This window comes from Apodemus sylvaticus, chromosome 1, assembly GCF_947179515.1.
Source record: "Apodemus sylvaticus chromosome 1, mApoSyl1.1, whole genome shotgun sequence".
Taxonomy (NCBI): Eukaryota; Metazoa; Chordata; class Mammalia; order Rodentia; family Muridae; genus Apodemus; species Apodemus sylvaticus.
In genome coordinates, this window is record NC_067472.1 from 17898948 (window position 1) to 17924018 (window position 25071).

The 25071-nt window shown below is 45.3% G+C and overlaps 2 protein-coding genes across 2 annotated transcripts in view; one reads left to right on the plus strand and one right to left on the minus strand.

Annotated features, from left to right (window-relative positions):
• On the plus strand, positions 1 to 15226 carry LOC127687122 (cytochrome c oxidase assembly protein COX15 homolog). The gene is made up of 9 exons (XM_052185429.1): positions 1 to 178; positions 1407 to 1597; positions 3846 to 3968; positions 5542 to 5728; positions 9077 to 9244; positions 10146 to 10227; positions 11825 to 11979; positions 13278 to 13391; positions 14630 to 15226. Exons 1-9 carry the CDS (start codon positions 89 to 91, stop codon positions 14759 to 14761), a joined length of 1242 nt encoding a protein of 413 aa, XP_052041389.1. The 5' UTR covers positions 1 to 88; the 3' UTR covers positions 14762 to 15226.
• Positions 15227 to 17879: 2653 nt separating this feature from the next.
• Positions 17880 to 25071, minus strand: part of Entpd7 (ectonucleoside triphosphate diphosphohydrolase 7) — a 43218-nt gene continuing 36026 nt past the window's right edge. The window contains exons 11-13 of the mRNA XM_052185416.1: positions 24805 to 24890; positions 23581 to 23742; positions 17880 to 21819 (exon numbers count right to left, since the gene is read on the minus strand). Coding sequence (XP_052041376.1) covers positions 21588 to 21819; positions 23581 to 23742; positions 24805 to 24890 — 480 coding nt within the window. The 3' untranslated portion in view covers positions 17880 to 21587. The remainder of the gene's footprint in view (positions 21820 to 23580; positions 23743 to 24804; positions 24891 to 25071) is intronic.

Sequence of the window (25071 nt, forward strand, 5' to 3'; positions counted from 1 at the left end):
CCTGACCCGGAAGTGTTTGTCCTTTCGGTAGCGGGGAAGCGGGCTGCAGATCGCTGGGGCGTTCCGGCAGAGGCGCTGTACAGTCAGTATGCAGCGGTTGCTCCTTCCGCCCCTGAAGGCCTTGATGGGGAGCCGCAATGTCGGGCTCCTGGGCCCTAGGGTGGCGTCCAGAACACAGGTACCCACTACAGCTGGCTCCGATCACGGAAGGCGGGCTGGGATAAAAAAAAAAAAAAAAAAAAAAAAGACCGGGATAAAGTAAAGGGACCGCCCTGCAGTCCTGACCTTTCACAGTTCATGACACATTTCCTTGTGTCACACCTCCCTGAATGGGGATCCGGAAATATTGTCCACTGTTGGCCAATTTATTTAGCTTTTAAATTTCCTTTTTTTTTTTTTTTTTTTTTTTTTTGGTTTTTTCGAGACAGGGTTTCTCTGTGTAGCCCTGGAACTCACTCTGTAGACCAGGATGGCCTCGAACTCAGAAATCCGCCTGCCTCTGCCTCCCAAGTGCTGGGATTAAAGGCATGCGCCACCACCGCCTGACTAGCTTTTAAATTTTAAAGTCCTTTTCTGCAGAATGGGAGAATTACCTATTACGCAAGGTGTTTCTGAGGATTACCCTAACCACATAATAAAAACTCAGTAATTTATTTTATTAATTTATTTATTTTTTCACATTTGGTTTTTGCTAAAAGCCACCAAACGGTCATGAGTTTCTACAGACAAGGGAATTGAGACTTACTTTAAGTTGCTTGTCTAAGATACCCAGTTAGTAAGAAGTAGGAAATTGAGCATACATATTTTTACTCTCAGTGTTAGTCTAAAGACGACTTGTAGTCTCTTATCTGATAGTCATTAGTAAAAGGTGAAAGATTTTTATGATGTGAAGAGAAGCCAGAGAATTCTAGAGATTATCCTGAAAAGAAAAATGCCCACATGGTGCCTGCCCTGGAGGAGTCAGTTCTCCGGTTGTTAGTTCACTTGTTAAATGTGTGTTAGGTCTTGCTATGTAAGGAACAGTACATAGGGAGCAAGAGGAAGACCGACCAGACTACCATGCAGAGCTCCCGGCTTAGTGGGACACAGGGACAGATCACATGACAGATACATGACAATGTGTTAAGAGTTGTGGTAGGGGAGGGACTTTGTCGTAAGACCCAGAAAACTTTGGGGAGTAAGGGTGCCGGCCCAGATCGCCAGTGGATAGTATAAGGCAGGCATTGCCGGAAGTGGGGGGGAGGGACTAGCACATTTTCAGACAGGGAACCCAGGGTTGATAGAGGCAGTGGTTAACCAGAACCGGAGCTGTGAAATGCAGCCTTGCCGGGGCTTTACTCCAGTTAACTTGAGGCACAGTGTTGGTAGCAGAGTCTTCAGCTATGATTTTCTGTCTTGCTCCTTAGTGTGGCGGCAGCTATGGCAGCCGGTGTCCTCTGAGGCCAGGGCAGTACAGCACCATCACTGAAGTGGCTTTGCAAGCTGGAAAAGGGACAGTGTCCCTTCCTTCGAGGGCAGCCGAGCGGGCAGTGGGCCGATGGCTCCTGGTGTGCAGTGGAACCGTGGCTGGAGCGGTTATTCTGGGAGGAGTGACCAGGTGAGTCACTTGCTGCTCTTGGTGAATCAGGTAATCAGCAGAAAAGGGAGCTTTGGGCATCGGCTACATGAGCTCGCTCGGTTAGGGATGGAGAAACTGGTGGCTTGCTCTGCCTTAGAACAGGTTGGCGTTTTATCAGTAGGAGTTTCATTTTCAGGACCAGGTTCAGTCTTAACTGGTAGCTGGGCATTGTGTCCATATATTTTTAGCTCTCCAGTGTTCAGATTTATCCTAACTTTTCCCCCTGCAGTTTGTTTACTTAAACACATATGAGCGCACATGCATCACTATCACTTCATATATCTCTGTTGTCTTTATATCTGTAAAAAGATTATGGATTTAGGCTTTCCCTTCCCCCAACATCTTTTACTTTTATGCATTTATTATATTTTTGTTATTATTGATCAAGGCCAAGTCATTTGTCCTATTGTTATTCAGAGTAACCATGGACTACATGGTGATGTTTAACATATCCTTTGTCCTGTAAATGAATAGTTGTTTATTAAATTCAGATTGGGAATGAGGGGACAAAATACTGCCCAGGTGATGGCATTCATTCTGGGGTCTGTTGGGGACTTCAACTGTCTTGATTACTATTGCCTGAATCCATTATTTCATGAGAATTCCAAAATGGTAATCTTTTGGAATATTTGTTACCCCAGGAGACAGTCTTTATAGGAAAGGCAGGATACATGATTCATTGTCTTCATTTACTAATTTACAAAATAATGAATCTGTTCCCAAGATCCTCCAAAGGTTACAAGTAAGGGATTTGGGGTTTTGAAGTTTATATATTTAAATGCATTAGATAGATCTTGAGGATTGTGTTGATAGTTTGCTTAAGTTCTCCCGCCTTACCTGGTGGGAATCTCTTGAAGTTGGTTCCAGCACCTTTTGACAAAGCCCTTTGGTAGCGTCTTTGCTTTCTGGTACGATAAGGTTTTCCAGGCTTACCTTTTATGTTTCTTGCGCTGGCTGGCCTTTAGTTTAAGAAACATGATTCCTTTTGGTGAAGATACTTTTTAGTTTGTGCGTGCACATGCATGTGTGTCTGCACATGTAGAGGTCCTTCCTGGGTGCCTCTCTCTTTTTTTTTTTTTAATTTGTTTATTATTTAAGTACACTGTAGCTGTCTTTAGACACACCAGAAGAGGGCATCAGATCTCATTATGGATGGTTGTGAGTCACCATGTGGTTGCTGGGAATTGAACTCAGAACCTCTAGAAGAGCAATCAGTGCTCTTAACTGCTGAGCCATCTCACCAGCTCCCCCCACCCTTTCTTTCTTTCTTTCTTTCTTTTTTTCTGAGAGAGAGAGAGAGAGAGAGAGAGAGAGAGAGAGACTGCCAGTGCCAGCCAATGACCTTGAACGTGCTAAACAGACCATTGACTTCCAGGGATCTGTTCATCTCTACCTGCCCAGAACTGGGATTACAAGTGTGTCCTATTATGTCTGTTTTTTGGTTTGTTTGTTTTTAAACATAGGTTCTGGGGCTTGCATCCAAGCAAGCCCTTTATTGCATGAGCTGCCCATCCAGCCCCTACTTTCTAATTTTAATGAAGTGTGTATAAACTTAAGGTTCATTGCACCCCTGTTTGAAGATACTGTGTGGACAACATAGGCTGTTATGGGAAATTGCAACAAACTTAAATAATATTATCCTGAACCTGTATTTCTGTACTAAGTCTCTTTTCCTGGTGTAGGGAACATTAGTTTTAGCTGGTATTATGTGGAGCTCAATGATTGAATGAATACTCAGTGTGTACAAGGCCCTGGGTTCAGTCCCTAGAACCAAAGTGATAAGAACGCTGTCTCTGCATTCAGTACACATTCCTTTCATCTAACTATTGTTGTTGCATATGAAGAAATGCCAGTGAAGGAATTAAGTGCGACTCAGTCATAGTGGCACAGGCCCGAGGTCTCAGCACCTGGGAAGTATAAGAGGCCGGCCTAGGCTACCTCAGAGACTCTGGTTCAGGGGGTGGGTGAGGGGACAAAATCAACAATAGTTGGAAGGGGCAGTCGAAGAATAGAGTTGAGAGAATAAAAATAAACATGTAAGGAATTAAGAGCTGGGCATAAGGGCCTGCTTTGTGGAAGAACCTGGATCCCACATCCAGCAATACAGACAGAAAAGGAAGTGGACAGGAATTCATACCCATCGGCTAAGTTCAGATCTACTGTTGCCGTCAACTGTTTATGAATAACCTAGAAATATAACACTCAGGAATTTATTTCCTATCCCAAGGTTGACGGAGTCTGGCCTCTCAATGGTAGACTGGCATTTAATAAAGGAGATGAAGCCACCCACAAGCCAGGAAGAATGGGAAGCGGAGTTCCAAAAGTACCAGCAGTTTCCAGAATTTAAAATGTAAGTGTTAGGAAAAAAAACTGATAAATGTATTTGCTTATGTGTGATAAAGGTACATACGTGTCTGTGTGCGGCATGCTTGGAGATATGGTTTCCCACTGAACCTGGAGCCAGGCTCCCAGCCGGCCAGTCTCAGGGATCTTCCTGTCTCTCCTCCACAGCACTAGAGTTACAGGTACACACAGCCATGCCCAGCCTTTTAGATGGGTGCTGGGGATTTGAACTCAAGTCTTCATGCCTGTGCAGTGAGCCCATTCACACACTGACCCATCTCCAAAGCCCCTCTAGTAAACAGCCCATTTCGTTTTTCCTCCTGGAGAGGAAAGGATTTATTTCACTCACAGTTCAATAGAATGATTCATCAGAAGCAGGGAGGGCAGGGATTCCAGCAGGGCAGAGACCTGGCAGCAGGAGCTCATGCAGAGGCCATGGAGGGTGCTTCCTGCTCTAAAGGTGGTGGGACCTGGGAAAATGGAGCCTAGAAGCAAGGCAGTCTAAAGTCTCATGCAATAGCCAACTTTATCAGAGCATTTAGCAATTTTTACTCTGAGGGTTAAGAAGAATCACATAAGAAAGGTGTTCAATCACACGGGCAAGCCACATGTGGCAAAGCATGTTTTTCCATCATGAATAACAACAGCTGAAGTCACCCACTCCTATCAACTACACCTGGGAGGAGCGTGAAAACACATACCAAGAAAAATCCTGTGTTTTGAAGAAACTGAGGTCACAAGACTCTTGTCTTTGTTTTCTTGGAGTTTTCTCAGAAGCACTCAGAATTCTCACATGACTCCATTCTTGCACCGTGCCCCAACACAGGGGTGCCGTTTACCGGCTTGCTTCCCATGGCTTGTTCAGACTGCTTTCTTCCAGTACGCAGGACGTCAGCCCAGGGATGTTTCTACCCTCAGTGGGCTGGGCCCTTCCACATCAGTTGTTAAACAATGTTGCACAGGCTCACCACCAACCTCTGGAGGCATTTTCCCAATTGGGGTGTGCTCCTCTCAGAGGACTCTAGCCTGGGGCAAGTTGGTGTAAAACTAGTCCTATTAATTTTTTTGCTTCTCTAAATCCTTTACAATGATTAAATTTATTTCTTGATCTTTGGTTCACTTAAGTATAGTGAGTTGCCTGCTCTAAGCCTTTTAAGTCCCGAGTCATAGTAAAGTCACTGGAAGAGGAAGAGGGCAGATCTAACACAGGATTGAGAATGTTTCTGCATTCCATAGGGAACTAAAAATAAACAGAGGAGTTGGGGAGATGGCTTTGCCCCGTAGCCATGACGACCTAAATTCAACCTGTGAACCTATATAACAAGCCACATGCAATGGTGGGCATCTATAATCCCAGCACTATTGAGAGGTGGAGGCAGAAATTCAGGGCCAGCCCAGCCTGAAGTACCTAGTGCAGTGGTGGATGTTAGAGAGACCCTAATCAGACAGGAGAGACCTGATTCCCAAGCGTTGTCTCTGACCTCCACACACACATGCTGCAGTACATACGTGTGCATGCACACACAGTACAGAGATCCAAGAGTTCCCTCTGTCTTCATTTTGACTCCCATTTCACCTAGCCTGAATCATGACATGACGCTGGCGGAGTTCAAGTTTATCTGGTACATGGAATACTCACACCGGATGTGGGGTCGAGCTGTGGGCCTTGCATACATCCTGCCTGCTGCCTACTTTTGGAGAAAGGGTTGGCTCAACCGCGGCATGAAAGGACGTGTTCTCGCCCTCTGTGGCTTAGTCTGTTTCCAGGTAAGAGGTATTCAAGATTGGGAAACCAGGGATACTCCAAAGAGTTTGCTTTATTTAAGGACGCCATCCTTGAAGCACTACAATGGTAGGTAAAGAGCGAGCACCGTAGTGCCAGAGGCTTGGCCTTAAGCCATCTGACTTCCATCATATATGATTTCCCTGCTGTAAGTAGATGTAGAGGTCAGGTTTGGTTCTTCCTCCCAGTCCCACACGCCCAGAAATAAGACTCAGGCTCAAAACATATTTACAAATACCTTGGCCATATTGCTAGGCTTTTCTCTTATTAGCAAATCACTTAAATTATCCCATTTATTTTAACCTACCTTCTGCCATGTGGCTGGTCACCTGTGCTCAGGTACCATGTGTCCGTCCAGTCAGCTCTTCCTGGCGAAGCTCCGATACCTGGCTCTCTCCCACATGTCCCACTTTTTATTTTACCCTTTCCAATAGGCCATAGGTTTTTCAGTTGACAGGTGATGCATCCATACAATATACAAGATTTTCTCTCTACAGGTGGAGATAGTAATAGCTTGGGAATATTCTTGGGAATACAGATGTTAAATGAGATAATATCTATCAAGCACTTTAGTTGGGTGAACATTACTTTGTGCTACTAGAAGTAGAATCTGTGCCTCTGTTACAGTTCCCTTCCTGTAGTCTCTTCCATTTTCCTAACTTGTCGACTGTCTAAGAAAGAGTGATCCCTGCTGGAGAACGGCTATAGAAAGCCACCCTTTTCAACCCCCAGCACTAGATAGGATAGAAAGAAAGGGGCCACATTATCACTGTACTCCTTCCTGCTGCTTAGGAGCATTGAGTTCCTTAAAGCAAGTGTGATCTTAGCCATCAGGTATCTAATTTCTTCTTGTTGTTTCTTCTTTGCATATGACTATGTAGCAAACCATTACGAACAGCAGCCGACAACCTCCCTGTCTCTTGGGGCCCTAGCATTTATACACCCTCTGAAAAGTCCCCAAAATTCCACATGTCACACAGTCACAGAAACTATCTGCTGCTGGCAAAACCGCACCCCTGCTAGAGCACCAGGCAAATCATAGTCAGCTGCTGTGGACAGTCTGAATCAGCCCCATGTCCCATACCACAATTAAAACAAAAACTTATTTCTGTGTTTTTTAAAGCAATCAAAATTCCTAAGTCATCACTGTAGAAAATTCCAAAAGTATAGGGCACAGCTGCGGCTTGTAGGGCTCGCTGCGTGGGAAAGGGTAGGTGAGAGAAAAAGCCTCGTCCAGCCAGAACTTGCAGGCTCAGATGCAGGAAACTGCCGCATGACCCCACAGGCTGCCACAGGGCTGGCATCAGACTGTGAGGTCTCTGGACCCCACAGGAGATGGGTGATGGCTGTGAGGACGGCCCTCAGGGCAGCTCCGTCAGCACCAAGGCCAAAGGGGAAAGGGGGCGGGGAGGGGGAGGATGCAGGGATGGGTTCCCAGGGATGGGCAGCTGGAAATGCTGGGAGGCAATCTATTGGTTTTAGGACTTTATTGTAGAAGAGTAGGGTGAGAGTAAAGGTAGAGAAGTAGAAGACAATCATTGCCACAGGGAGAGGGGAAAGGAAATGGGGAGGGAGAGGGAGCAGGGGACAAGAGATAGAACAGGAGAGCAAGAAAATAAGAGAGAGTAAGAGAGAGGGGAGGGGCAAACAGCCCCTCTTATAGTGGGTCAGGTTAATTGTGGAGCAGGGCAAACCTGTCTGTAGCCAGGGGACTGTGGGGATGGAGTCCAGCCAGAATACCAGGGGCTTGGAGCGTGGCCCTACATGACTGATGGCCACAGAATTATGGAGTTGAGGGCCTCATGGTATCAGGAGCCTAGTGTCTGGGAGCATAGCTGACAGGTCCGTTCCCTGTAGATTAATCTACTGGGTCTCTGGAAGTTAAGCTTAAAAGCCTTGCTCAACCAGAAGGCAGACTGCCTTTCACGACCCAACACAAAAGTTTGTGGGATGAAGGTTGGATACAGGTTTAACTAATGTTCAAGTATTCGTGGTATTTAAAAGCATGTAAGTTGGACTTTTTTAAAGAAAAGAACTTTGCAAGATTCTCACAGTCAAAGATAAGAACCAAGAAAAGACACCTACAAGTATTTGGGCCAAAATGTAAAGGTCCTGATGATGTCATAGCATCAAAGAAATGTCAACTTTGACCTGTAGGAAACTAGGTGGTTAATTTAACTCAGAAATTAAATGATGAACAGTATATGCCTTCATTTTCCCCTGTCCCTGCAGAAGAGAGGTAGTTATGATAGCCAGGCTAGTCTTGAAGGGGGAAGGAAATATCCACAAAGAATTACCTGAAGAAGAAGAAACTCACCCTTTGACCTGGTCATGTGGGGTTGAGTGTCTGCCATGATTGTGTCTGGTCTTATAAGATTAAAATTGATGTAGTTTGGTTATTTGCTGGTTAAAGCAGAGAATCACGAACCACATTCTGTGAGCTTTCTAAGCAGAATCTTGCATTTTGTTGGGGAGGGGTGGGTCTTGTTGCTATTGTTTGGTTGGTTTGGTTTGGATTTATGAGGCAGTCTCATGTAGCCAAATCTGACCTCCAGCTTGCTATGCAGCCAAGTATGACCTCAAGTTGCCGATCCTGCTGCCCCTGCTTCCCAAGGGCTGGATTGCAAGCCTGTGCCACCACATCTGGCTTAAACAAGGGCTGGGATTGCAAGTCTGTGCCACCACATCTGGCTTAAACATGTGCTGTCTTTACTGATCCTCCTCTTTCACTCCCTCCTTCTCTTCCTCCCTCCCTCTCTCCCTCCTTTACTCCTTTCTTCCTTTCTACCTTCCTTCCTTTTTTCCTAAGAGCTAGTCTTTTTTGACTGTGAGTTTGGAGTTCAACTTTAAATTTCTTCATCTCCACAAATTAGTTTCGTTTCATTTTTCTTAGAGAGTATATTTTTCCAAAACAATCTGCATGCAAACCCTTACATATTTGTATGACCTCCCCCCCAGACTTTTATGTTTATCTTAGACCCTATCTTGACAGTAATTATTTTTAAACAGTTAAACTTTATTAAGCTTTTTCTAAATACAATCTAGTTTTCATAGAATAAATTATTCTGTTTCATTGATTTACATGTTAAATTATATTGAGTATTTGGACAGTTTTGGGTGCAGACAAACATCAGTGTGATCTTATATATCTAAATAGTGGCCCAGCACTAACACCATTAATATAGAATTGCTAACAGGTCACAGTTCCTGAACACTGGCTGTATAGGAAAGTGTAGACAATGGGTCAGGCATTCTTTCTGATAATCTAGTTTCTCAGTAGAATCTGACTGGTCAAGCCTTGTTTGATTTGCCTCTTTGTACTTGACTCGTAGGGTCTGTTGGGTTGGTATATGGTGAAAAGTGGATTAGAAGAGAAGCCAGAGTCCTATGACATCCCTCGGGTCAGTCAGTACCGCCTCGCAGCGCACCTGGGATCAGCACTGGTTCTCTACTGTGCCAGCCTGTGGACCTCCCTGTCACTACTACTGCCTCAGCACAAGGTAAACATCAGTTCTCAGGGTCACCACAGCTGCCCCGTGCTGACATGCCAGGGAATGGAAAATCTGGTTCTAATGCAAAGTTAGTAAGTTAAAACCAGATTCCCTTCAGTGCCTGTTGCTTTCACTGTGGCTGTTATAAAGAGTGTGTCTGTAAGAGTCTGATTTCAGTTCTTTGGGAGACACACACACACACACACACACACACACTTGGGATATATATATATATATATCATACCCAAACCTGGAATCAAACTGTGGCAGGTTACTGATAACTTTTATCAATTTTGCCCTTTTTCTTTGTTTATATTCTACCTAATTACAGAAAGAAGTTGAGATGTATGGCTAGTTAAGCAATATAAAGTCATGTTCTCTATCCCAGAAACTACTAGATACTGGGGGCTATTTAAATTTTAATTATTTGAAATATCTGGGAATGCCGAGCCTCATTTGGACAGTGCAGAATCCAACAATGAAATAGATGTATGTTGGAACAATATCTGCTGAAGGTGTTTAGCCCGTTAGAACGGTGTTTGCAGGGAATATTTATCCTATGTAGGAACAGTGTCTGCTAGGAGTAGTTCCCCTACATTTGAACAATGTCTGCTGGGAGTACTTACCCTATATTATAACAGTGTCTGCTGAGAGTAGTTACCCTATATTGGAACAATGTCTGCTGGGAGTACTTACCCTATATTGGAACAATGTCTGCTGGGAGTACTTATCCTGTGTTGGAACAGTGTCTTCTGGGAGTACTTATCCTGTGTTGGAACAGTGTCTGCTGGGAGTACTTATCCTCGTCAGCAGACAGAAACCATCTGACCTTAAATTATCTGGGCTTGGATTTGGAGTTCTTGTGCCTCCATGATTCCTACCAAACAGCTTACTTGATTATCCTTTTCAGTTACCAGAAACCCGACAGCTCCTGTGGCTGAGACGCTTTGCCGGTGGAACAGCGGGCCTGGTGTTCCTCACGGCCCTCTCAGGTAGGCTCAGCCCAGCACACGTGGAGCATCTCCATCCAGTCTGAATGGAGATGGCGTTTCTTGCCTGACACTCTCTTCTGCTGCTGCCTCTTCATTTCCTGTCACCTTCGGCTCCTTCACACCCAGCATCCATTCCGTTTCCTGCTCCTCTGGCCACTCAGTTGAACAAAACTATTGAGTGTTTACTTAAATCCACACTGCATGAGGGCAAGTCAACTTTTAGCTTTAACTGGGAACTGTGCGCTGTGTACAAAACAGAGATGACGACTGTATGTCACATACATACCATTCTTAGAGCAGTGCCTGGCATGTGGAATAGGCTGTGCTAGTTCTCTTAGGTAAGCATTATCGTTATACATTACACCACAATGGGCCAGACAGATGGCCTGTCCTTAGTGACAGTAAAGATGACAAGTTCATTGGAGCTCCAACCGATGGAGGCATTTCCTCCTAAGAGTTTAAAAATTTTTATTTATTTATTTATTTATTTATTTATGTGTGTGTGTGTGTGTGAGAGAGAGAGAGAGAGAATGCCACGTGTGAAGGTTTACACAGAGCCCAGAAGAGGGCATTGCATTGCCATGCAGCCGAGTTACATACGGTTGGGAGCCACCCGACACGGGTGCTGGGAAGCGAGCTCTGGAAGAGCAGTGACCACTGAGCAGCCATGGTCCCAGCCCTAAGCTTCTCTTTGTCAAGTGTGTTCACCTCTACCTTTCTGACCTTGGAACGCAGTATCCAGTATAGGGCTCAGCCGCCCACTGTAGTTAACTCAGTTCAGGGCAAACAACACTTACCCTTCATTCAGTTACACTAGCCACACTGAGTACTCACCAGGGCAGGCGGCTCCTGGCCAGGGCTTGCAGGAAACGCATAGACCACTTCAGTTATCACAGAACGTTCGATTGCATAGTGTCCTCAGCCAGGAAAACGACATCAGTTCAAGCCAGCCCACCCTACCCCGATTCTCTGCTCTTCACTTCTCGGTATAATGTGAATTTGAATTTTGATGTTATAAGTCATGTTTACAAAATGATTCAAATTTCTTTGACTTTGTTGATAAAGGTGGATCTATCATCCATTCATTCAGACCTGCCTTCCTTTTGTGCTTAGATAGGGTTTAGTTTGAAAGTTTGTGATTTTTTTTCCTTTTTATTTTCTTTGCTCCTTCAACAAATATTTATCAAATCCTTGGGAAGAAAGACAGAAGCAGGCTGAGGGAGGGGAATGAAGCAGAAGGGAAGGGTGCGAGCGCATGTCACCTCAGGATCCTCTCGTGCTGACGTGTGAGCAGGGACTGAGGGAGCGAGGGAGTAAATCAAGTTCCTAGGGAGGCAGCAGTAGTTAGCGACAGGAAGGACACAGTGAAAACAAACAATCAATAAATCTCCAGAGCTCGGGGTTGGAGCAGAGGATTCCGGGTGGTCTGGGTCCTGTAGAGATTGTGCTGTATGCTCTCACTGAGAAGCCCTACTTGCCTGTTTCTCTGGGATCCTCCAAACTGCTCCTCCGTCTGGCTCTGGGCAGCAGATGTTTCTGTGTTCAGAGCTAGTGCTCAGCCTTCGTTTTAGTAACTCCTGCATATCTCGGCATGCAGGGGCTTTTGTGGCAGGCCTGGACGCGGGGCTCGTTTACAACTCCTTCCCCAAAATGGGGGACTCTTGGATCCCAGAGGACCTCCTGACTTTCTCTCCTGCCCTAAAGAACGTTTTCGAGAATCCTACCATGGTTCAGTTTGATCACCGGCTTCTGGTGAGTGCCGCTCTGTGCTGCTGGGCAGAGGGACCCACACCATGTACTGGGAGTGCCAGTGAGGCACTGATGGCCTCGGGCAGCAGGGCAGTAACTGCTTGTTCAGGCAGACAGTACTAACACCCCTCAGTCCTGCATGTGCCCAAGTGCCAGCGCAGCAGAGGTGGTTATTAGAGAACAGAACAGAACAACAGCTATGGAAGAGCCCCAAAGGTGCTTCATTAAGACTTTTCCATTGATTTAAGCTGATAGGTAGTGATTGTGTGGGAGCCGTGTTAAGACTGCCCTGGCAGCCTGAGAATGATGAACTGTGCCCAGGAGACCCCCATGAAGCAGTAGTGTTGTTAGGCAGGGTAGGGTCACAGGGTACAGGGCAGAAGTGGGAGGCTGTGATAACTGGTAGATCCGAGAGAAGCGTTAACAGAACTGGAGGTTAAGATTTAGCAATTTATGTCAGGAGAGAGCAAAGGTGACCCCAGAGTCTCTCCTGCAGCGTTCTCAAAACACGGCCAGCAGAAACAGAACCTCTAGAGTGAGTGTTAAGCTAGGGACAGGATGCCATCAGATGGCATGCCCAGTGTGAGAAGGCAGACAGGAAGATGGAGAGGACCTAGCCTGGGGCTAGGGCTTCAAGGTCGTCTCAGAAGTACTCCTCCACAGTATTTCAGCATAAGTAAACTAGGATTGGGTCTGCACCAATAACTCCGTCTGAAACATGCAGAAATGTGACAGATTCTCGCTGGCATAGATGGAGAAAAGAAACCTTATTGCCAAACCCAGACCCTTCTGCTGTAAATGAAACCAAAATTTTGATTGTCTTTACCAGCTGGAAGCACTAACACCCCCACTCACAACCTGGGGACGTTAAATCCTTTCTGTGCTAAGGTCAGCCATACTGTAAGATAGTAACTCCAGTTCTAGAGGCTTCAACAGCCCCTGTGGCCTTCTCAGGCACCACATGCACACAGCACATAGACAAAACATCCATGAGCAAAAAGATAAAAATAAAACTTTAGAAAACATGTAAAGTTAGATATAAAATGACAGCTAAGGATACAAGGTCTGATTTAAAAAGCAAGGGAAGGGAGGTATGTACAAAGTAGTAAACACAAACCCCGGTGGTGCTGTGGTGACAGTGCCACTTCGCTTAGAGCAGAGGGTGCCAGTGTCTATGAGGGGCAGCTGGGGTGGCTAGGAAAGCTGTCCCTGGCTGACCAGCGGCTCCTGAGATGTGTGAGCTGAATGGGAGTCAACGACAGAAATCCTAGCTGCATGACGGTCTTCTCTCTCTCCCATAGGGAATCGCGTCCGTCACCGCCATCACAATGCTCTATTTCCTGTCCCGGAGAATCCCCCTTCCTCGAAGAACCAAGTTGGCAGCAGCGACTCTGCTAGCTTTGGCATATGCACAGGTACACAGCCATCCCTTCCTGGTCTGCTGGTATCCCCAAACAAAGCCATGTTAATAGTAGATTAATAATGATATAAAGGGTGACAGTACACGATTATCACAAGAGGAGTAACAGGTAGCTAATAAACACAACACCCTTTTAATATTAGAGAGGAGCCACTAAAAATAATAAACACCAATTTGTGCTTGTCACTCTGGAGAGCTGAAGTGTGGCTGAGGGGGAGCAGACGAGATGATGTATTAGCATGGGTCTAGGAAGATGCACATGTTTGGATTCTTGGTGCGACATGAGCCTATAATAACTTTCTATAATAACTTTCTTCAGAAGGCAATTAGACAATATAATATATATTCTATATAAGATACATAATATATAAAGCTTTTGTCCCCCAAACTGACAGTTGTGCCTGCCTTAGAAAAACTAATGCACTAAGACCTTTGAGTAAGGAAACTCAGACTGAGATGGTAAAACTGGAAACAAACTAAAACCACCACTGTGTGTCTCTGCTGTGGGGTACAGTACAGCAGTTTAAGAAAGAACAAGGGACAGGACAATGCTTTTTATTTTTAAGATTTATTTACTTTATGTATATGAGTATGCTGTTGCTGACACTCCAGAAGCGTGTATCAGATCCAATTACAGATGGTTGTGAGCCACCGTGTGGTTGATGGGATTTGAACTCAGGACACTGGAAGAGCAGCTAGGGCTCTAACCGCTGAACCATCTCTCCAGCCCAGAACAATGTATTTTTAACAGCACAAAACTATATTTATGTCTATATCCCAGCACTTGGGAGGGAGATGCAAGTGAGTTTAGAACTAGCCTGGTCTATATAGTGAGTTCTAGGCCAGCCAGGGTTACACAGTGAAACTCTGCCTCAAACAAACAACAAAACCAGAAAACTGTGTCTCTCCATAACCACAGACAGGGAAAGTGAGGCATATAGGGTGGTAGCAGTGACAGCTGGAGGGACAGGAGGCAGGGGCTGGGCAGTGACAGCTGGAGGGACAGGAGGCAGGGGCTGGGTGGGTGTGGCTGCTCACGCTATGGCCCTAGCACTCTGGAGACAGACCGAGGTAAGAGGATCACCTGCACCATGAGGACTGCGTACTGGATGTCTTTATTTTACGGGTGCTTGCTTCTGACATGGGGTGCATGCGTTTGTAATGTGGGAGAGAGCATGGAGGCTTGTGCAGTCACTCTCAAGATCACTGCTTTTCTTCTTTCTCCTCCAACAGGTAGCCTTGGGCATTAGCACCCTGCTTATGTATGTCCCGACTCCTCTGGCGGCCACACACCAGTCAGGCTCCTTGGCTCTGCTCAGTGGTGCCCTTTGGCTCATGAATGAACTCCGAAGAGTCCCAAAATAATTCTCAGAGGATTATCTCCTGGGACTGGAACTGCCTTGGGAATGCATCACCAAACATAAGAACTTGGCCTTTTCTAAGACGGTTTCCAAATTGGTCAAGTCATTCCAGACTGTTTTGAGATGGGCACTGGATGGAGACTATTACTAAGGTGTGCTTATTCCAGAGGTTTCCTTTAACACTCTGTTGCATGTGTGTTAACTATAAACAAGCATCTGCTGTGTGCTGCTTCGTAAGAGGCGGGCTGACTTCTTAGATCGTGGTTTCTATGTGCTGCAGACTCCTGTCCTCTAATCAGGCTGCTGCTGACAGCAACAGACTCAAGGTCACGTGCCCCACTGGAGTTACTCGACCAATTAGCTGTGACTGAATGTTGGTTTATTACCAAGGTCTAGGGTTGTCGTATTTTCTGGTTTTTATAAGCAGCTAGCTAGCTAGATTTTTGAAGTAAATATTTTCTTTTATGTATATGTGTGTGTTTGTGTTAATATATGCCATGTGTGTGAAGGTGCCCGTGGAGGCCAGGAAAGGTGCTGGATTCCTGGAGGTGGAGTTACAGGTGATTTTAATATGCCTGATACGGGTGCTAGTAACCGAACACAGGTCTTCTGGGAGAACAGCAGGCACTTTCAACAGCTGAGCCGGCTCTCCAGCCCTGGAGTGAATATTATTAAAATTAAATGTTGACAGTTTCAATTTTTAAAAAGTATATGGAGGGTTAACATGTCTGACCTGAGGTTGCACATTTGTAGTTTCTGAACAAGATAATCAGGGTTTTTGGTTGTAGCTCTAATAATTATTCTGTAGTCTCAGTGTATCCTAAAGGGAACTGTTCTTAGCTACTCTTAGCGAAAGACACATGTGTTTTACTCCCCAAGCCCCCGGCCCTGGTGGGCTTGTGTTATTGCACAAAAGAGGTTCCCTCCACCTCAGAACTCATCCTAGACCCGTGAGATCTCAAGGCCTCGCTCGGAACAGGACTGGGCTGGTTTTAAGTTCTGCCAGCACGTTCTCATTCCCCGCCAAATCTCTACCCCACCATCCCCGCCTCTTTTAACCTTTTGGGCCTGTCTGTGTGTCACCAGAGTAGACTTTCCTCTAGGCAGGATCCTCTCAAGAAGGGCACCAGGGCAGCGTGCACACCAAATGTTTCCTGCCTCCAAATCCAGTCTTCGGTTAGAAGCACTCAGCACAGGGCAGGGTCCAGACAAAGGCCACTCGGAACCATTTTATAGTCACCCCAAGCACGTGGCAACCCGAGTCGGCTCAAGTCTCAGATATTTTGCTGTGGTTTTTTTTTTTTTTTTTTTTTTTTTTTTTTTATACTACACTCAAGCAAGCATGTTTGGAGCAGATCCAGTATTTAGCTGTTTAACTGCTTTATGGTTTCTGTGTGGTCCTGGTGAATAGAGATCAACTTAACTATTTTTGTATCTGTATAATTCACTGTCACCACACACACACACACACACACACACACACTACTGAATGAAGAAAGCATGAATTGGTGGAAAATATACAACTGTTGGTGGAAAATTATTGATTTATGTCCCAAATGTCTATTTCAGAAAAAGCCATTGCACACTTAAAGGATTGAATAATTTCCTTTAATGTTTTCAACAGTCTATCCACAATTCTGTCAAATGTTTTTAAATTATAAAGGTAATTAAAACATGTATTTTTCAGTCACCTAACCAGGATTTTTTTTTTCATTTACCGGCCCTATGGGATTGATTAGACCATAACTCTTAAGACATCATTTAATCTTTCTAAGAATTTACTTATTATTGTGTGTGCATGTATATGACAGGGGATATGCACTGTACATGCATGTACATGCAGAGATCAGGGGACACCTCCTGTGAGTTGTTTCTCTCCTTCTGTCTTTGTGTGGCAATTGCTTTTGACCTGCTGAGCTGTGTCACTGGCCCAGGTTTGTGTCTTCAGCCTGCACTGAGATCTGCAGGGTTCTTGACTGCCAAAAGTGAAGTTGGTTGCAAAGAGCAGCTCTGATAATCAGGAGCTTAGAAAAGCAGTTTACCTGCAGCGCTCCTGGGCTTGGGGGAATAGTGGGTTCTGTGTGGGCCTATGCCACACTGAGCCACATAGGGACTGCCACCACTCCAACATGCTGCACATTTCCTAGAACGCCACGTTTATCAGAATATGAAGAATTATTCCATGAAATTTAAGAATTCCACGCAATTCTTTCTTCCACAGCCTAGCTGACAAAATTCTTAACGTAAAGCATGTATAAAGAGCAGCCTTAGCTGCCCGAAGCAGGGCAGTGCCGCAGCCTTTGTCCCTAAGGCCATGAGGCACAGTGGAAGAAGCCGGAGCCACTGCAGAGACCATGCCAAAGGCAGAAATCCCGGAGGAGACACGGTGTATACTTACAGCTTCAACTCCACAGGACAGCTGAAAGGAGAACTTGGAGCAGAGACCTGAGCGGTTGGGGTGCCCGGGATCCCTGCGGTGGGCAGACTTGAGTAAAGGGGCCAATCTCAGGGCTGTGTTCCTTCGGTGGGCTGGGCTCACCAGAACTGCCTTCAAACTGTGCAGTAGCTCAGATTTAGAATGTCCTCCAAGGGCCCAGCTGTTAAAGGCTTGTTTCCCATGGTGACATTATTAGGAATGGTGGGACCCTTGTGGCCCCACCTTCCTAGAAGGTCTTTAAATCATTGGAGGATGAGTGAGACTCCCAACTCCACCCTTTCTTGCATCCTGGCCATGAGCTAAGTATCCACTTTGCTGCATATGCCTGCGGCAACATACACTTCACTGCAGGCTCAAAGCAAAGGGACCCTTGACTGCTGAGCTGGACATCTCAAGCTGTGAACCAGACCAACCCTTTCTCCTTATAAATGATCTCAGGTTTGGTTACAGTAAAGGGACTAGCAGGCTGGGGGCGGGGTGGGAGCCAGGGGTCTATTAGCAGTTGTCCTACTTTAAGGGGAGGGGGCTCAGGAATACACACATCTTCAAGCTTGTCTGGCATGCAGGCACAGTTAAACATCCTGTGACTCAGAACACTTTCAACTCTGGTTTTTATGCAATGGAAGCAATGATCTGGGTCATATTTGAAAAACTGGAAGCCCTTATAGTATGAGCAATAACTCCATTTTAAAATATAAAAAAGAGTCTCTTTATTGCTCAGATTTCCAAAAATGAAAATGGTCTGCTGGTGTGTGATTCTCCTCTGTCCCTCTAACGATAGTTATTAACAAACAAATAATAAAATACTAGACAAAGGGGAAATATGAAACACTTCAATGACAGCCGATGGGGATATAAAACAAGACAAAGCTGACTTAAAATAGAACCTTAACAAGCCTCCCACAAAAACAGAAAGCCTGGCATCAATAGGACATGCAGGGTACAACAGTTTCTTTAGTTAGATCACATCCAAGTTAGAAGGTGGTAGTGGCCAAGGAGCCACCCACAATTAGGTAACAAACCATTACCTAAAAGTATTTGTTTTCAATCATTGTTTTGCAATCATGATTTACAAAAATATTTGTTATGCTGTATTGTTAGTCAAAGGTGCCAAAACTTGGTTTTTAGTCCACATTTTTGAACATACAAATTTTTATAATGCCAGCAAAATCTTCACGAATTTGGCAGAAGTCTACCATCCCCACAGCAAAGACTGAGGCTAAAACATAAACTAAGAGACCAATTTAAGAGACTCTGAAACAGCCAATGTTACTCCTACTTAATTCCTAGTCCAGCTAAAATGAAGTCACATACAAATCCCAGCCTGGAAACTCCCCAAGAATCACCACTATGTTCCTTAATGAGGTAGATATCCCTATTAGGCATTTGTACCTTCATTCAGATTGTAATTATATTATTGGAATGTTGAGGGTAAGAAAAAGTTGTGCAAAGTTAAGCTAATTGCTTAAGCATAAAACCAAAAGTATTTAAAAAAAAATACTAAAACAGATGCAGTGAAAACTTGCTAATGAGATTCCATTTGAAGTCTACCCACAGGGACAAGTCGAGGGAAATCTGCTTAGTTCCTCTCGGCCACATAACAGTGTCTGTCCCTTCTTGTTCCTAACCTATGGAACTCTGGGAAGTCTTATGGTCATAAAGGTAAGTCTGGATCCCATGATATGAAAGCAATAAACAGGATATAATGCACCAAACAGAAACTCAAAGACTAATTAAAATAAATTAAGAAATATATTTATATTGAGAAATGATAAAGATAGGCATCCTGAGATTTTTTTTCCAACTATAAAAAGAATGTAGGGGTATCAATCCGAAAGGCTGCCGCGATGATTAAATAATATATAAGAAAGAACACAACATTCTTAAGAGTGATACAAACAAGTGCTTGACAAATGGTACCTTCTAGTACCATGCTGACGAAGAGGAAGTTCAGTAAAGAGAGTGTCACAGCTGGACTAGCTACCACCTCCCACCCGCTTCAGTTAGCGCACATGAATATGGTCACCGTTACCCTGCCTGGAAACTCGAGACAGCTATACAGAGACGGAGAGGAAGCTGAACGTTCCCCGAGGAAGCGAACGGCTAGGAAGAACAGTTTAAAGCAGCATTAAAAAAAAAAAAAAAAGCAGAGGCTCAGTCATGGGACTTAAAAATTAGAATGATGGAGAATCGAGACAGCTGAGACAGCTGAATATTAGAAATGTCAACGGCACAGTCCTAATGAAAAGGACTCAAAATTAAAAAAAAAAAAATTTCTGCTAGATGTGCACTCAGCTAGTGTGCTCACATGGTGGCGCACACCTGTGATCACTCAGGAGGCTGAGGCAGGGGGACCGTTGAGAATCAGGCCAGCCCGGGTTACTTTAGTGACACCCTGCCTCAAAAAAAAAGGGGGGTGAGGGAGGGGAGGAGGAAGGGGAGGAGGGGAAGAAGGAAGAAGAGGAAGAAAGGGGAGGATGGGGGAAAGGAGAAGGAAGAAGAGGGAGGGGGAGAGGAGAAAGGGAGGAAGGGAGAGGAGGAGGAGAAGGGAGAAGAGATGATGATAATTATAATTTGCCTAAAGGCTGATCCAATACACTCACCCTCACGTTGGCTTATCCCTAAGACCATCTTGACCATTTTTTTTCTCTATTTCATAAATCATTTAATTTCCTTCTATTCCCAGTAGGAATTTATTTTTAAAGAAATTCATTGTTATTCCTTGATTTTTTTTTCTTCTGTATTCTAACCCTAGAAATAAGAGGCTTTGGCAAAACAAAAACAAAAAAAAAATGAGCCAGGCCTGGTAATGTACACCCTGAAAGCCAGCACTTCAAAGAGACAGAGGCAGGAGGATCAGGGGTTCGAGGCTGGCCTTGGCTACTGAGAAAATTGGGCTCATGAGACCTGCCTTACTCCCCCCAAAAGAGGAAATCAAACTACTGCTTCAGCCCCGGGAACAATCCCAGGCCGGCCCTCATGGTTCTGTCCAGAAAATAAAGAGAGGTCCGTAGGGCAGGAGGAGCTCGTGAGCGTGGACTACAGCAGGAACGGCAGAGAAGCCCGTGTCTGAGAGGCAGGAGGTGAGAACATCAGGAATGTGGCTTTCCTCTTCCCATTAATGGGAGAGCTATCTGTGACAGACATCCAGAAAGTGGCCAGGCTGCTCCATGGCAGATTTATCTAGTCATTCCAAAGTTTAGAATTTGCTGTCTTTCGAGCATCTCAAAAAAAAAAAAAAGTAAGAACTTTGACTTTAAGCCAGGCACGATGACTCATGCCTGTAATCTCAGTACTTGGGAAGGAGATGCAGGTCTCTGTGAGTCTGAGTTTGAGGCCAGCTTGGTCTATAGAGCAGATTCCACAAGGACAGCCAGAGCTACAGAGACCCTGTCTCAAAACAAAACAAAACAGGAAAACAAAAACAAAAACCGTTGGATTTATTGCCTTTGCCCACTCTCCTGATGCTATTCTTTCTTAAAACAAAACAAAACAAAATACATCCCTTCCCAAAATATACATAAAATCTTAGCAGTGAAATGAGGGAAGTCACTTTGAATGTTCTGCATGCTTTATGCCTGTGAGACAGTAACCCGAAACAGGCAAACCTAGGTCCCTGGTCCCCATCGTGGTCTCTCTGTTCTACAAGCACACTTAAGGCTCTAAAGGCAACATTAATGCCCAAGCAGCCTGTGAGGCACATCGACATGGAAATGTTTTCTATACTGGTCAGACCAAGTATCATATAAAATACTGTCAGACCTTCAATAGGTCATTCATTTCAAAGGCGCTAGAACCTCTCAGATCTATATAACAAATCAGAAACACTGCCAGAGATCTCAGAGCACACCCGCAATGGCTTGTCAAGTAAGCAAGGAAGTTGTATCATTTTGGTTGCCTTGAAATCTGGTCCACTGAACCTCAGAGATCTTGGGTCCCTATTCAAGGCTGTGGATCTCCACATAAGGATCTCTCTCTGTTACAGAGAAAACAGGGGCAACCGCACTTGCAGAATTTCTCTGGCTTTGTAGCAGTCAGTCCACGCTGGCTTCAACCACGCCTCCGGTTGCCCAATCAAAATCTTGCTTCAGCAAGGGGGGAAAAATGCTACGTCCCAGAAACAGATCAGATTTCTGAGATAAAGGAGAAGCATGCTTCATTTGGGCTAAGTTTAGCACCAGCCTCTCAACATTTAGTTCCTCGAAAGTTAAATTGCAGCTTCTGAGAAGAGGTCCCGTCCTGGGCACCAGAAAGAAATCAAAGTGAAAAAGTAGAAATTCGCAGGCCGAAGAAGCAGCATCGGAGGCCAGTTCGAGGAAGTAGAGGAATTCAGTAAGCAGCAGCAGCAGCAGCAATCTGAAGGAACTGGGGTTTCTCCACTTCCGCTCCAGCCTCACGGCCCCACCTGTACCCCAATCATCGGCACCACTTGCTCGATCCACAGCAGGTCCAGTGGCGCAGAGGCTCGAGTTTGTCTGCGGTGGATTCTGTGGATGCGCAGAAGGTACAGGACGATGGCGAGAAGCACCACCAGGGTGCAAGCAAAGAAGAGATAGTGGTTGTAGACGAAGGAAAGGCGGAACCAGCTGCCGTGGGCTGGCCGGACGCCTCCCTGCCGAAGGTCCCTGGAGGGAGTGGACAGAGAGCTGTCAGTTTCAGAGCGGACGGATGGGCGCGGGCAGCGGCTGAAGTCTACACCCTGCTTTATCCGTCTTATCTCTCCACTCAAACATCCTAAGAAACCAGCTGTGCCCGACTCCTCCAGCGCCTTCCTTTACTTGGTCTACTTGAGGAGAAGCCCCGTGGGCTGTAGAATGTGGGACAAGATTTCAAAAGGCCTTTGAAACTAAAGTTGGAAAAAGTGAGCAGAAAAGACAAAACTGGTCACCTGCAACATAAATCTTTTGTTGTAGGGGGTTTTGTTTGTTTGTTTTCGTTTTGTTTTTGAGACAGGGTCTATGTAGCCCTGGCTATTTTGGAACTCAGTATTGTAGACCAGGCTGGCCTCCAATTTAGAGGTTCACTTGCCTCTGCCTCCTGAATGCTGGGATTAAAAGCATGCATTGCCACACCCAGCTGCAAAACAAATCTTCTTTCTTTCTTTCTTTCTTTCTTTCTTTTTTTTTTTTTTAGGTTTTTCGAGACAGGGTTTTCTCTGTGTATCACTGGCTGTCCTGGAACTCACTCTGTAGACCAGGCTGGCCTCGAACTCAGAAATCTGCCTGCCTCTGCCTCCCAAGTGCTGGGATTACAGGCATGCGCCACCACCGCCCAGCTTGTAACATAAATCTTAAAGCATAGTTTGTAAATACAGTACTAAGTAGAGTGTCCTTGAATGCAAACAAGACAAACTGAATGCAACTACATCTTTAAAACATAAAAGGCTGCAGCACTCCTTAAGTCTCACGGGCATGCAGGCATGCACAGGCGGTCGCTATGGTCTGAGCCGCTGTATTATAATCTGAGAAACAGCATTATATAAACCAAAGAACGCCAGTCTAGTGCTGGGGTGGAACCCGTCCCAGCTGGGCACCATGCATCAACTACATCCAGTTTTGTTTGTATGACCTGCAATGGTTTTTAAATATGTAAATCTTCAAATGGAAAATTTTCATATAAAATACGGATTTCTGATTTCCCTGGACAAACATGAACTGGCAAATGCTGGGACAAGATGGCACCCGGAGTGACAAGAATCAGTACTTTGGGTGGTGCACACTCTCTCTGGCGCCACACTATGCCACAAAGCCCACTCCCCTTCGTCTGTCCCCTGTCTGCCTCCTGATAACAGAGTTTAGAGGAAAAGGCACAACTAAGTATAAGTTCTTCTTATTTTATGTGAACCAGTTCTAGGAAAGAGGATCTAAAACCTGTCCCAAATATCTCACAGGTCACAGTGGCCAGGCACGGGCCTCCCACAGCTGGATAAAAGCTAGAAGCATGTTGGGCCCTTTCTCTAATGCTAGATGGCACAGACTGTGCCAGGGCATTAACACCATGCTGAGAATGAGTCGACTCACTAGGAAAGACGGTTTTCCCAGGGAGCCTCCATCAACTCCCTGTCAAATATGTTTCCCAAACTAACTTAAGATGGACATTTTAGGTTGTCAGTTGTATCCTACAAATGTGTAGTGTGAGCCCAATCCTACAGACCAATCCGTGGGAGAACAAATACAGCTGGTTTTCTGAAATGGCCAAGGTGAGGAAGGGATTCCGGACCGATCCACCTCAACCTTTCTGTCCCAGCATGCCTCACTGAGACAGCGGCTCAGGCGGAAGGAACACTAGGATTCTCTGGATGGTAGGAAGGTAGAGCAGGTCGCCTATTCTGAGGCATCAACTTAACATCACCTGATGTCAAGGGCAGCTTGGCTAGCTGACTGTACCTGAGTGGCAGGAATCGGGTTTTATACAGAATTGCTCCCAGCGTCCACTGCACCTCTCGGTCGTACACCAGCTGTGCCGTCTGCAGGTTCGGGTAGTCGTAGGGGAAGTGGAACCCCTCATGCAGGACTTCATACATCCAAGCTGACTTAAAACACTGGTATCTGCGTTATGAGAAGAAAGTTCACGAAGCTTTAGAAAATGTGAAGAAAATGTAACCACAGTGCATTTCTCGGTAGGCAGCCCCGTGTTCCTGTCAGATGTCCCTGACTGGCCTCTCTCTTCCTGCTCCATCCTCTCATCTCTGGGGAGAGCAAAGCTGGAGCCGGGGCCTGTGCTTCCCTCCTGTTTGATTTTCGAGATTCCTGTCTTTGGAGAACATCCTAAATAACAACGATGTGTTTGTACAATATCTGAGCTGCATAAATGGAAAACAAGGCTGGCAGGGTCACTGTCATCAGGGAGTGGGTGACAGGCACACAGAAGGCCACCGCACTATTTTATGTTTGTTCCTCTGAGTCTGTCTTCTCTTTTTTCTTCTTTTTTCTCTGTGTAGCCCTGGCTGTCCTGGAACTCACTCTGTAGACCAGGCTGGCCTCAAACTCAGAAATCCGCCTGCCTCTGTCTCCCAAGTGCTGGGATTAAAGGCATGTACCACCACTGCCCGGCATCTTTGAATTTTTCAAACTAAACATTTACATATGGGAGAATTATAAATTCTTGACAAAATGTTGACAGTTGCTGAAACTAGTTTTTCTTTTATTTTTTGGTTAATTTTCTATAATAAGATGTTTAAAATAACAACGGTCAGGCTGGAGAGATGGCTCAGAGGTTAAGCACACTGGCTGCTCTTCCAGAGGTCCTGAGTTCAATTCCCAGCAACCACATAGTGGCTCACAACCATCTGTAATGGGATCTGGTGCCCTCTTCTGGCATGCAGGCTTATGTGCAAACAGAGCATTCGTACATTTAAAACATATATCCATAAATAGATGAAAAAGTCATTGATGCTAACACTGCATCTCTTGGAGAGAGTGTTCTTTGTTAATTATTGGTTTTACACCACAGAAATGGGCTCACTGTTCGGTCCTCCAGGAAACCACAATCCAAAATAATCAAATTCTCCTTCAGCCTAAAATCCAATCTGTACTCTTCAGTGATTCTCCATCATAATCGGCCACCCATGCGTTAAAGCCGTGTCTAAAGTACAAGAGAAACTGATTTACTTGAGTCGATGTTCATCTGCGTGTGAAGAAAAGAGGCCGTTCTTGAATCTCTGGGCTAGCACCGACCAAGTCATGCCGCAGTAATCCTGAAACAAGCACAAAGACACACAGTGCAGCACAAAAGCACAGGCAAGTCCAGCAACTTCACTCAGGCACACTCCAGTTCCCCGAAGGCTCCTGTCTCACCAAGGAAAATGATCGATGCATTGGAGCGATGACCAGGGCGCCACACCCCCTCTGTCCCCACTGCTGCCATGTCTAATACAG

Bases quoted from the DNA above. Each gene is read 5' to 3' on its own strand.
- LOC127687122 (XM_052185429.1), top strand. From the start codon at position 89: ATGCAGCGGTTGCTCCTTCCGCCCCTGAAGGCCTTGATGGGGAGCCGC. The intron at 3,969-5,541 runs GTAAGTGTTAGG...CATTTCACCTAG, and splicing joins CAGTTTCCAGAATTTAAAAT to CCTGAATCATGACATGACGC. The intron at 5,729-9,076 runs GTAAGAGGTATT...CTTGACTCGTAG, and splicing joins GTGGCTTAGTCTGTTTCCAG to GGTCTGTTGGGTTGGTATAT.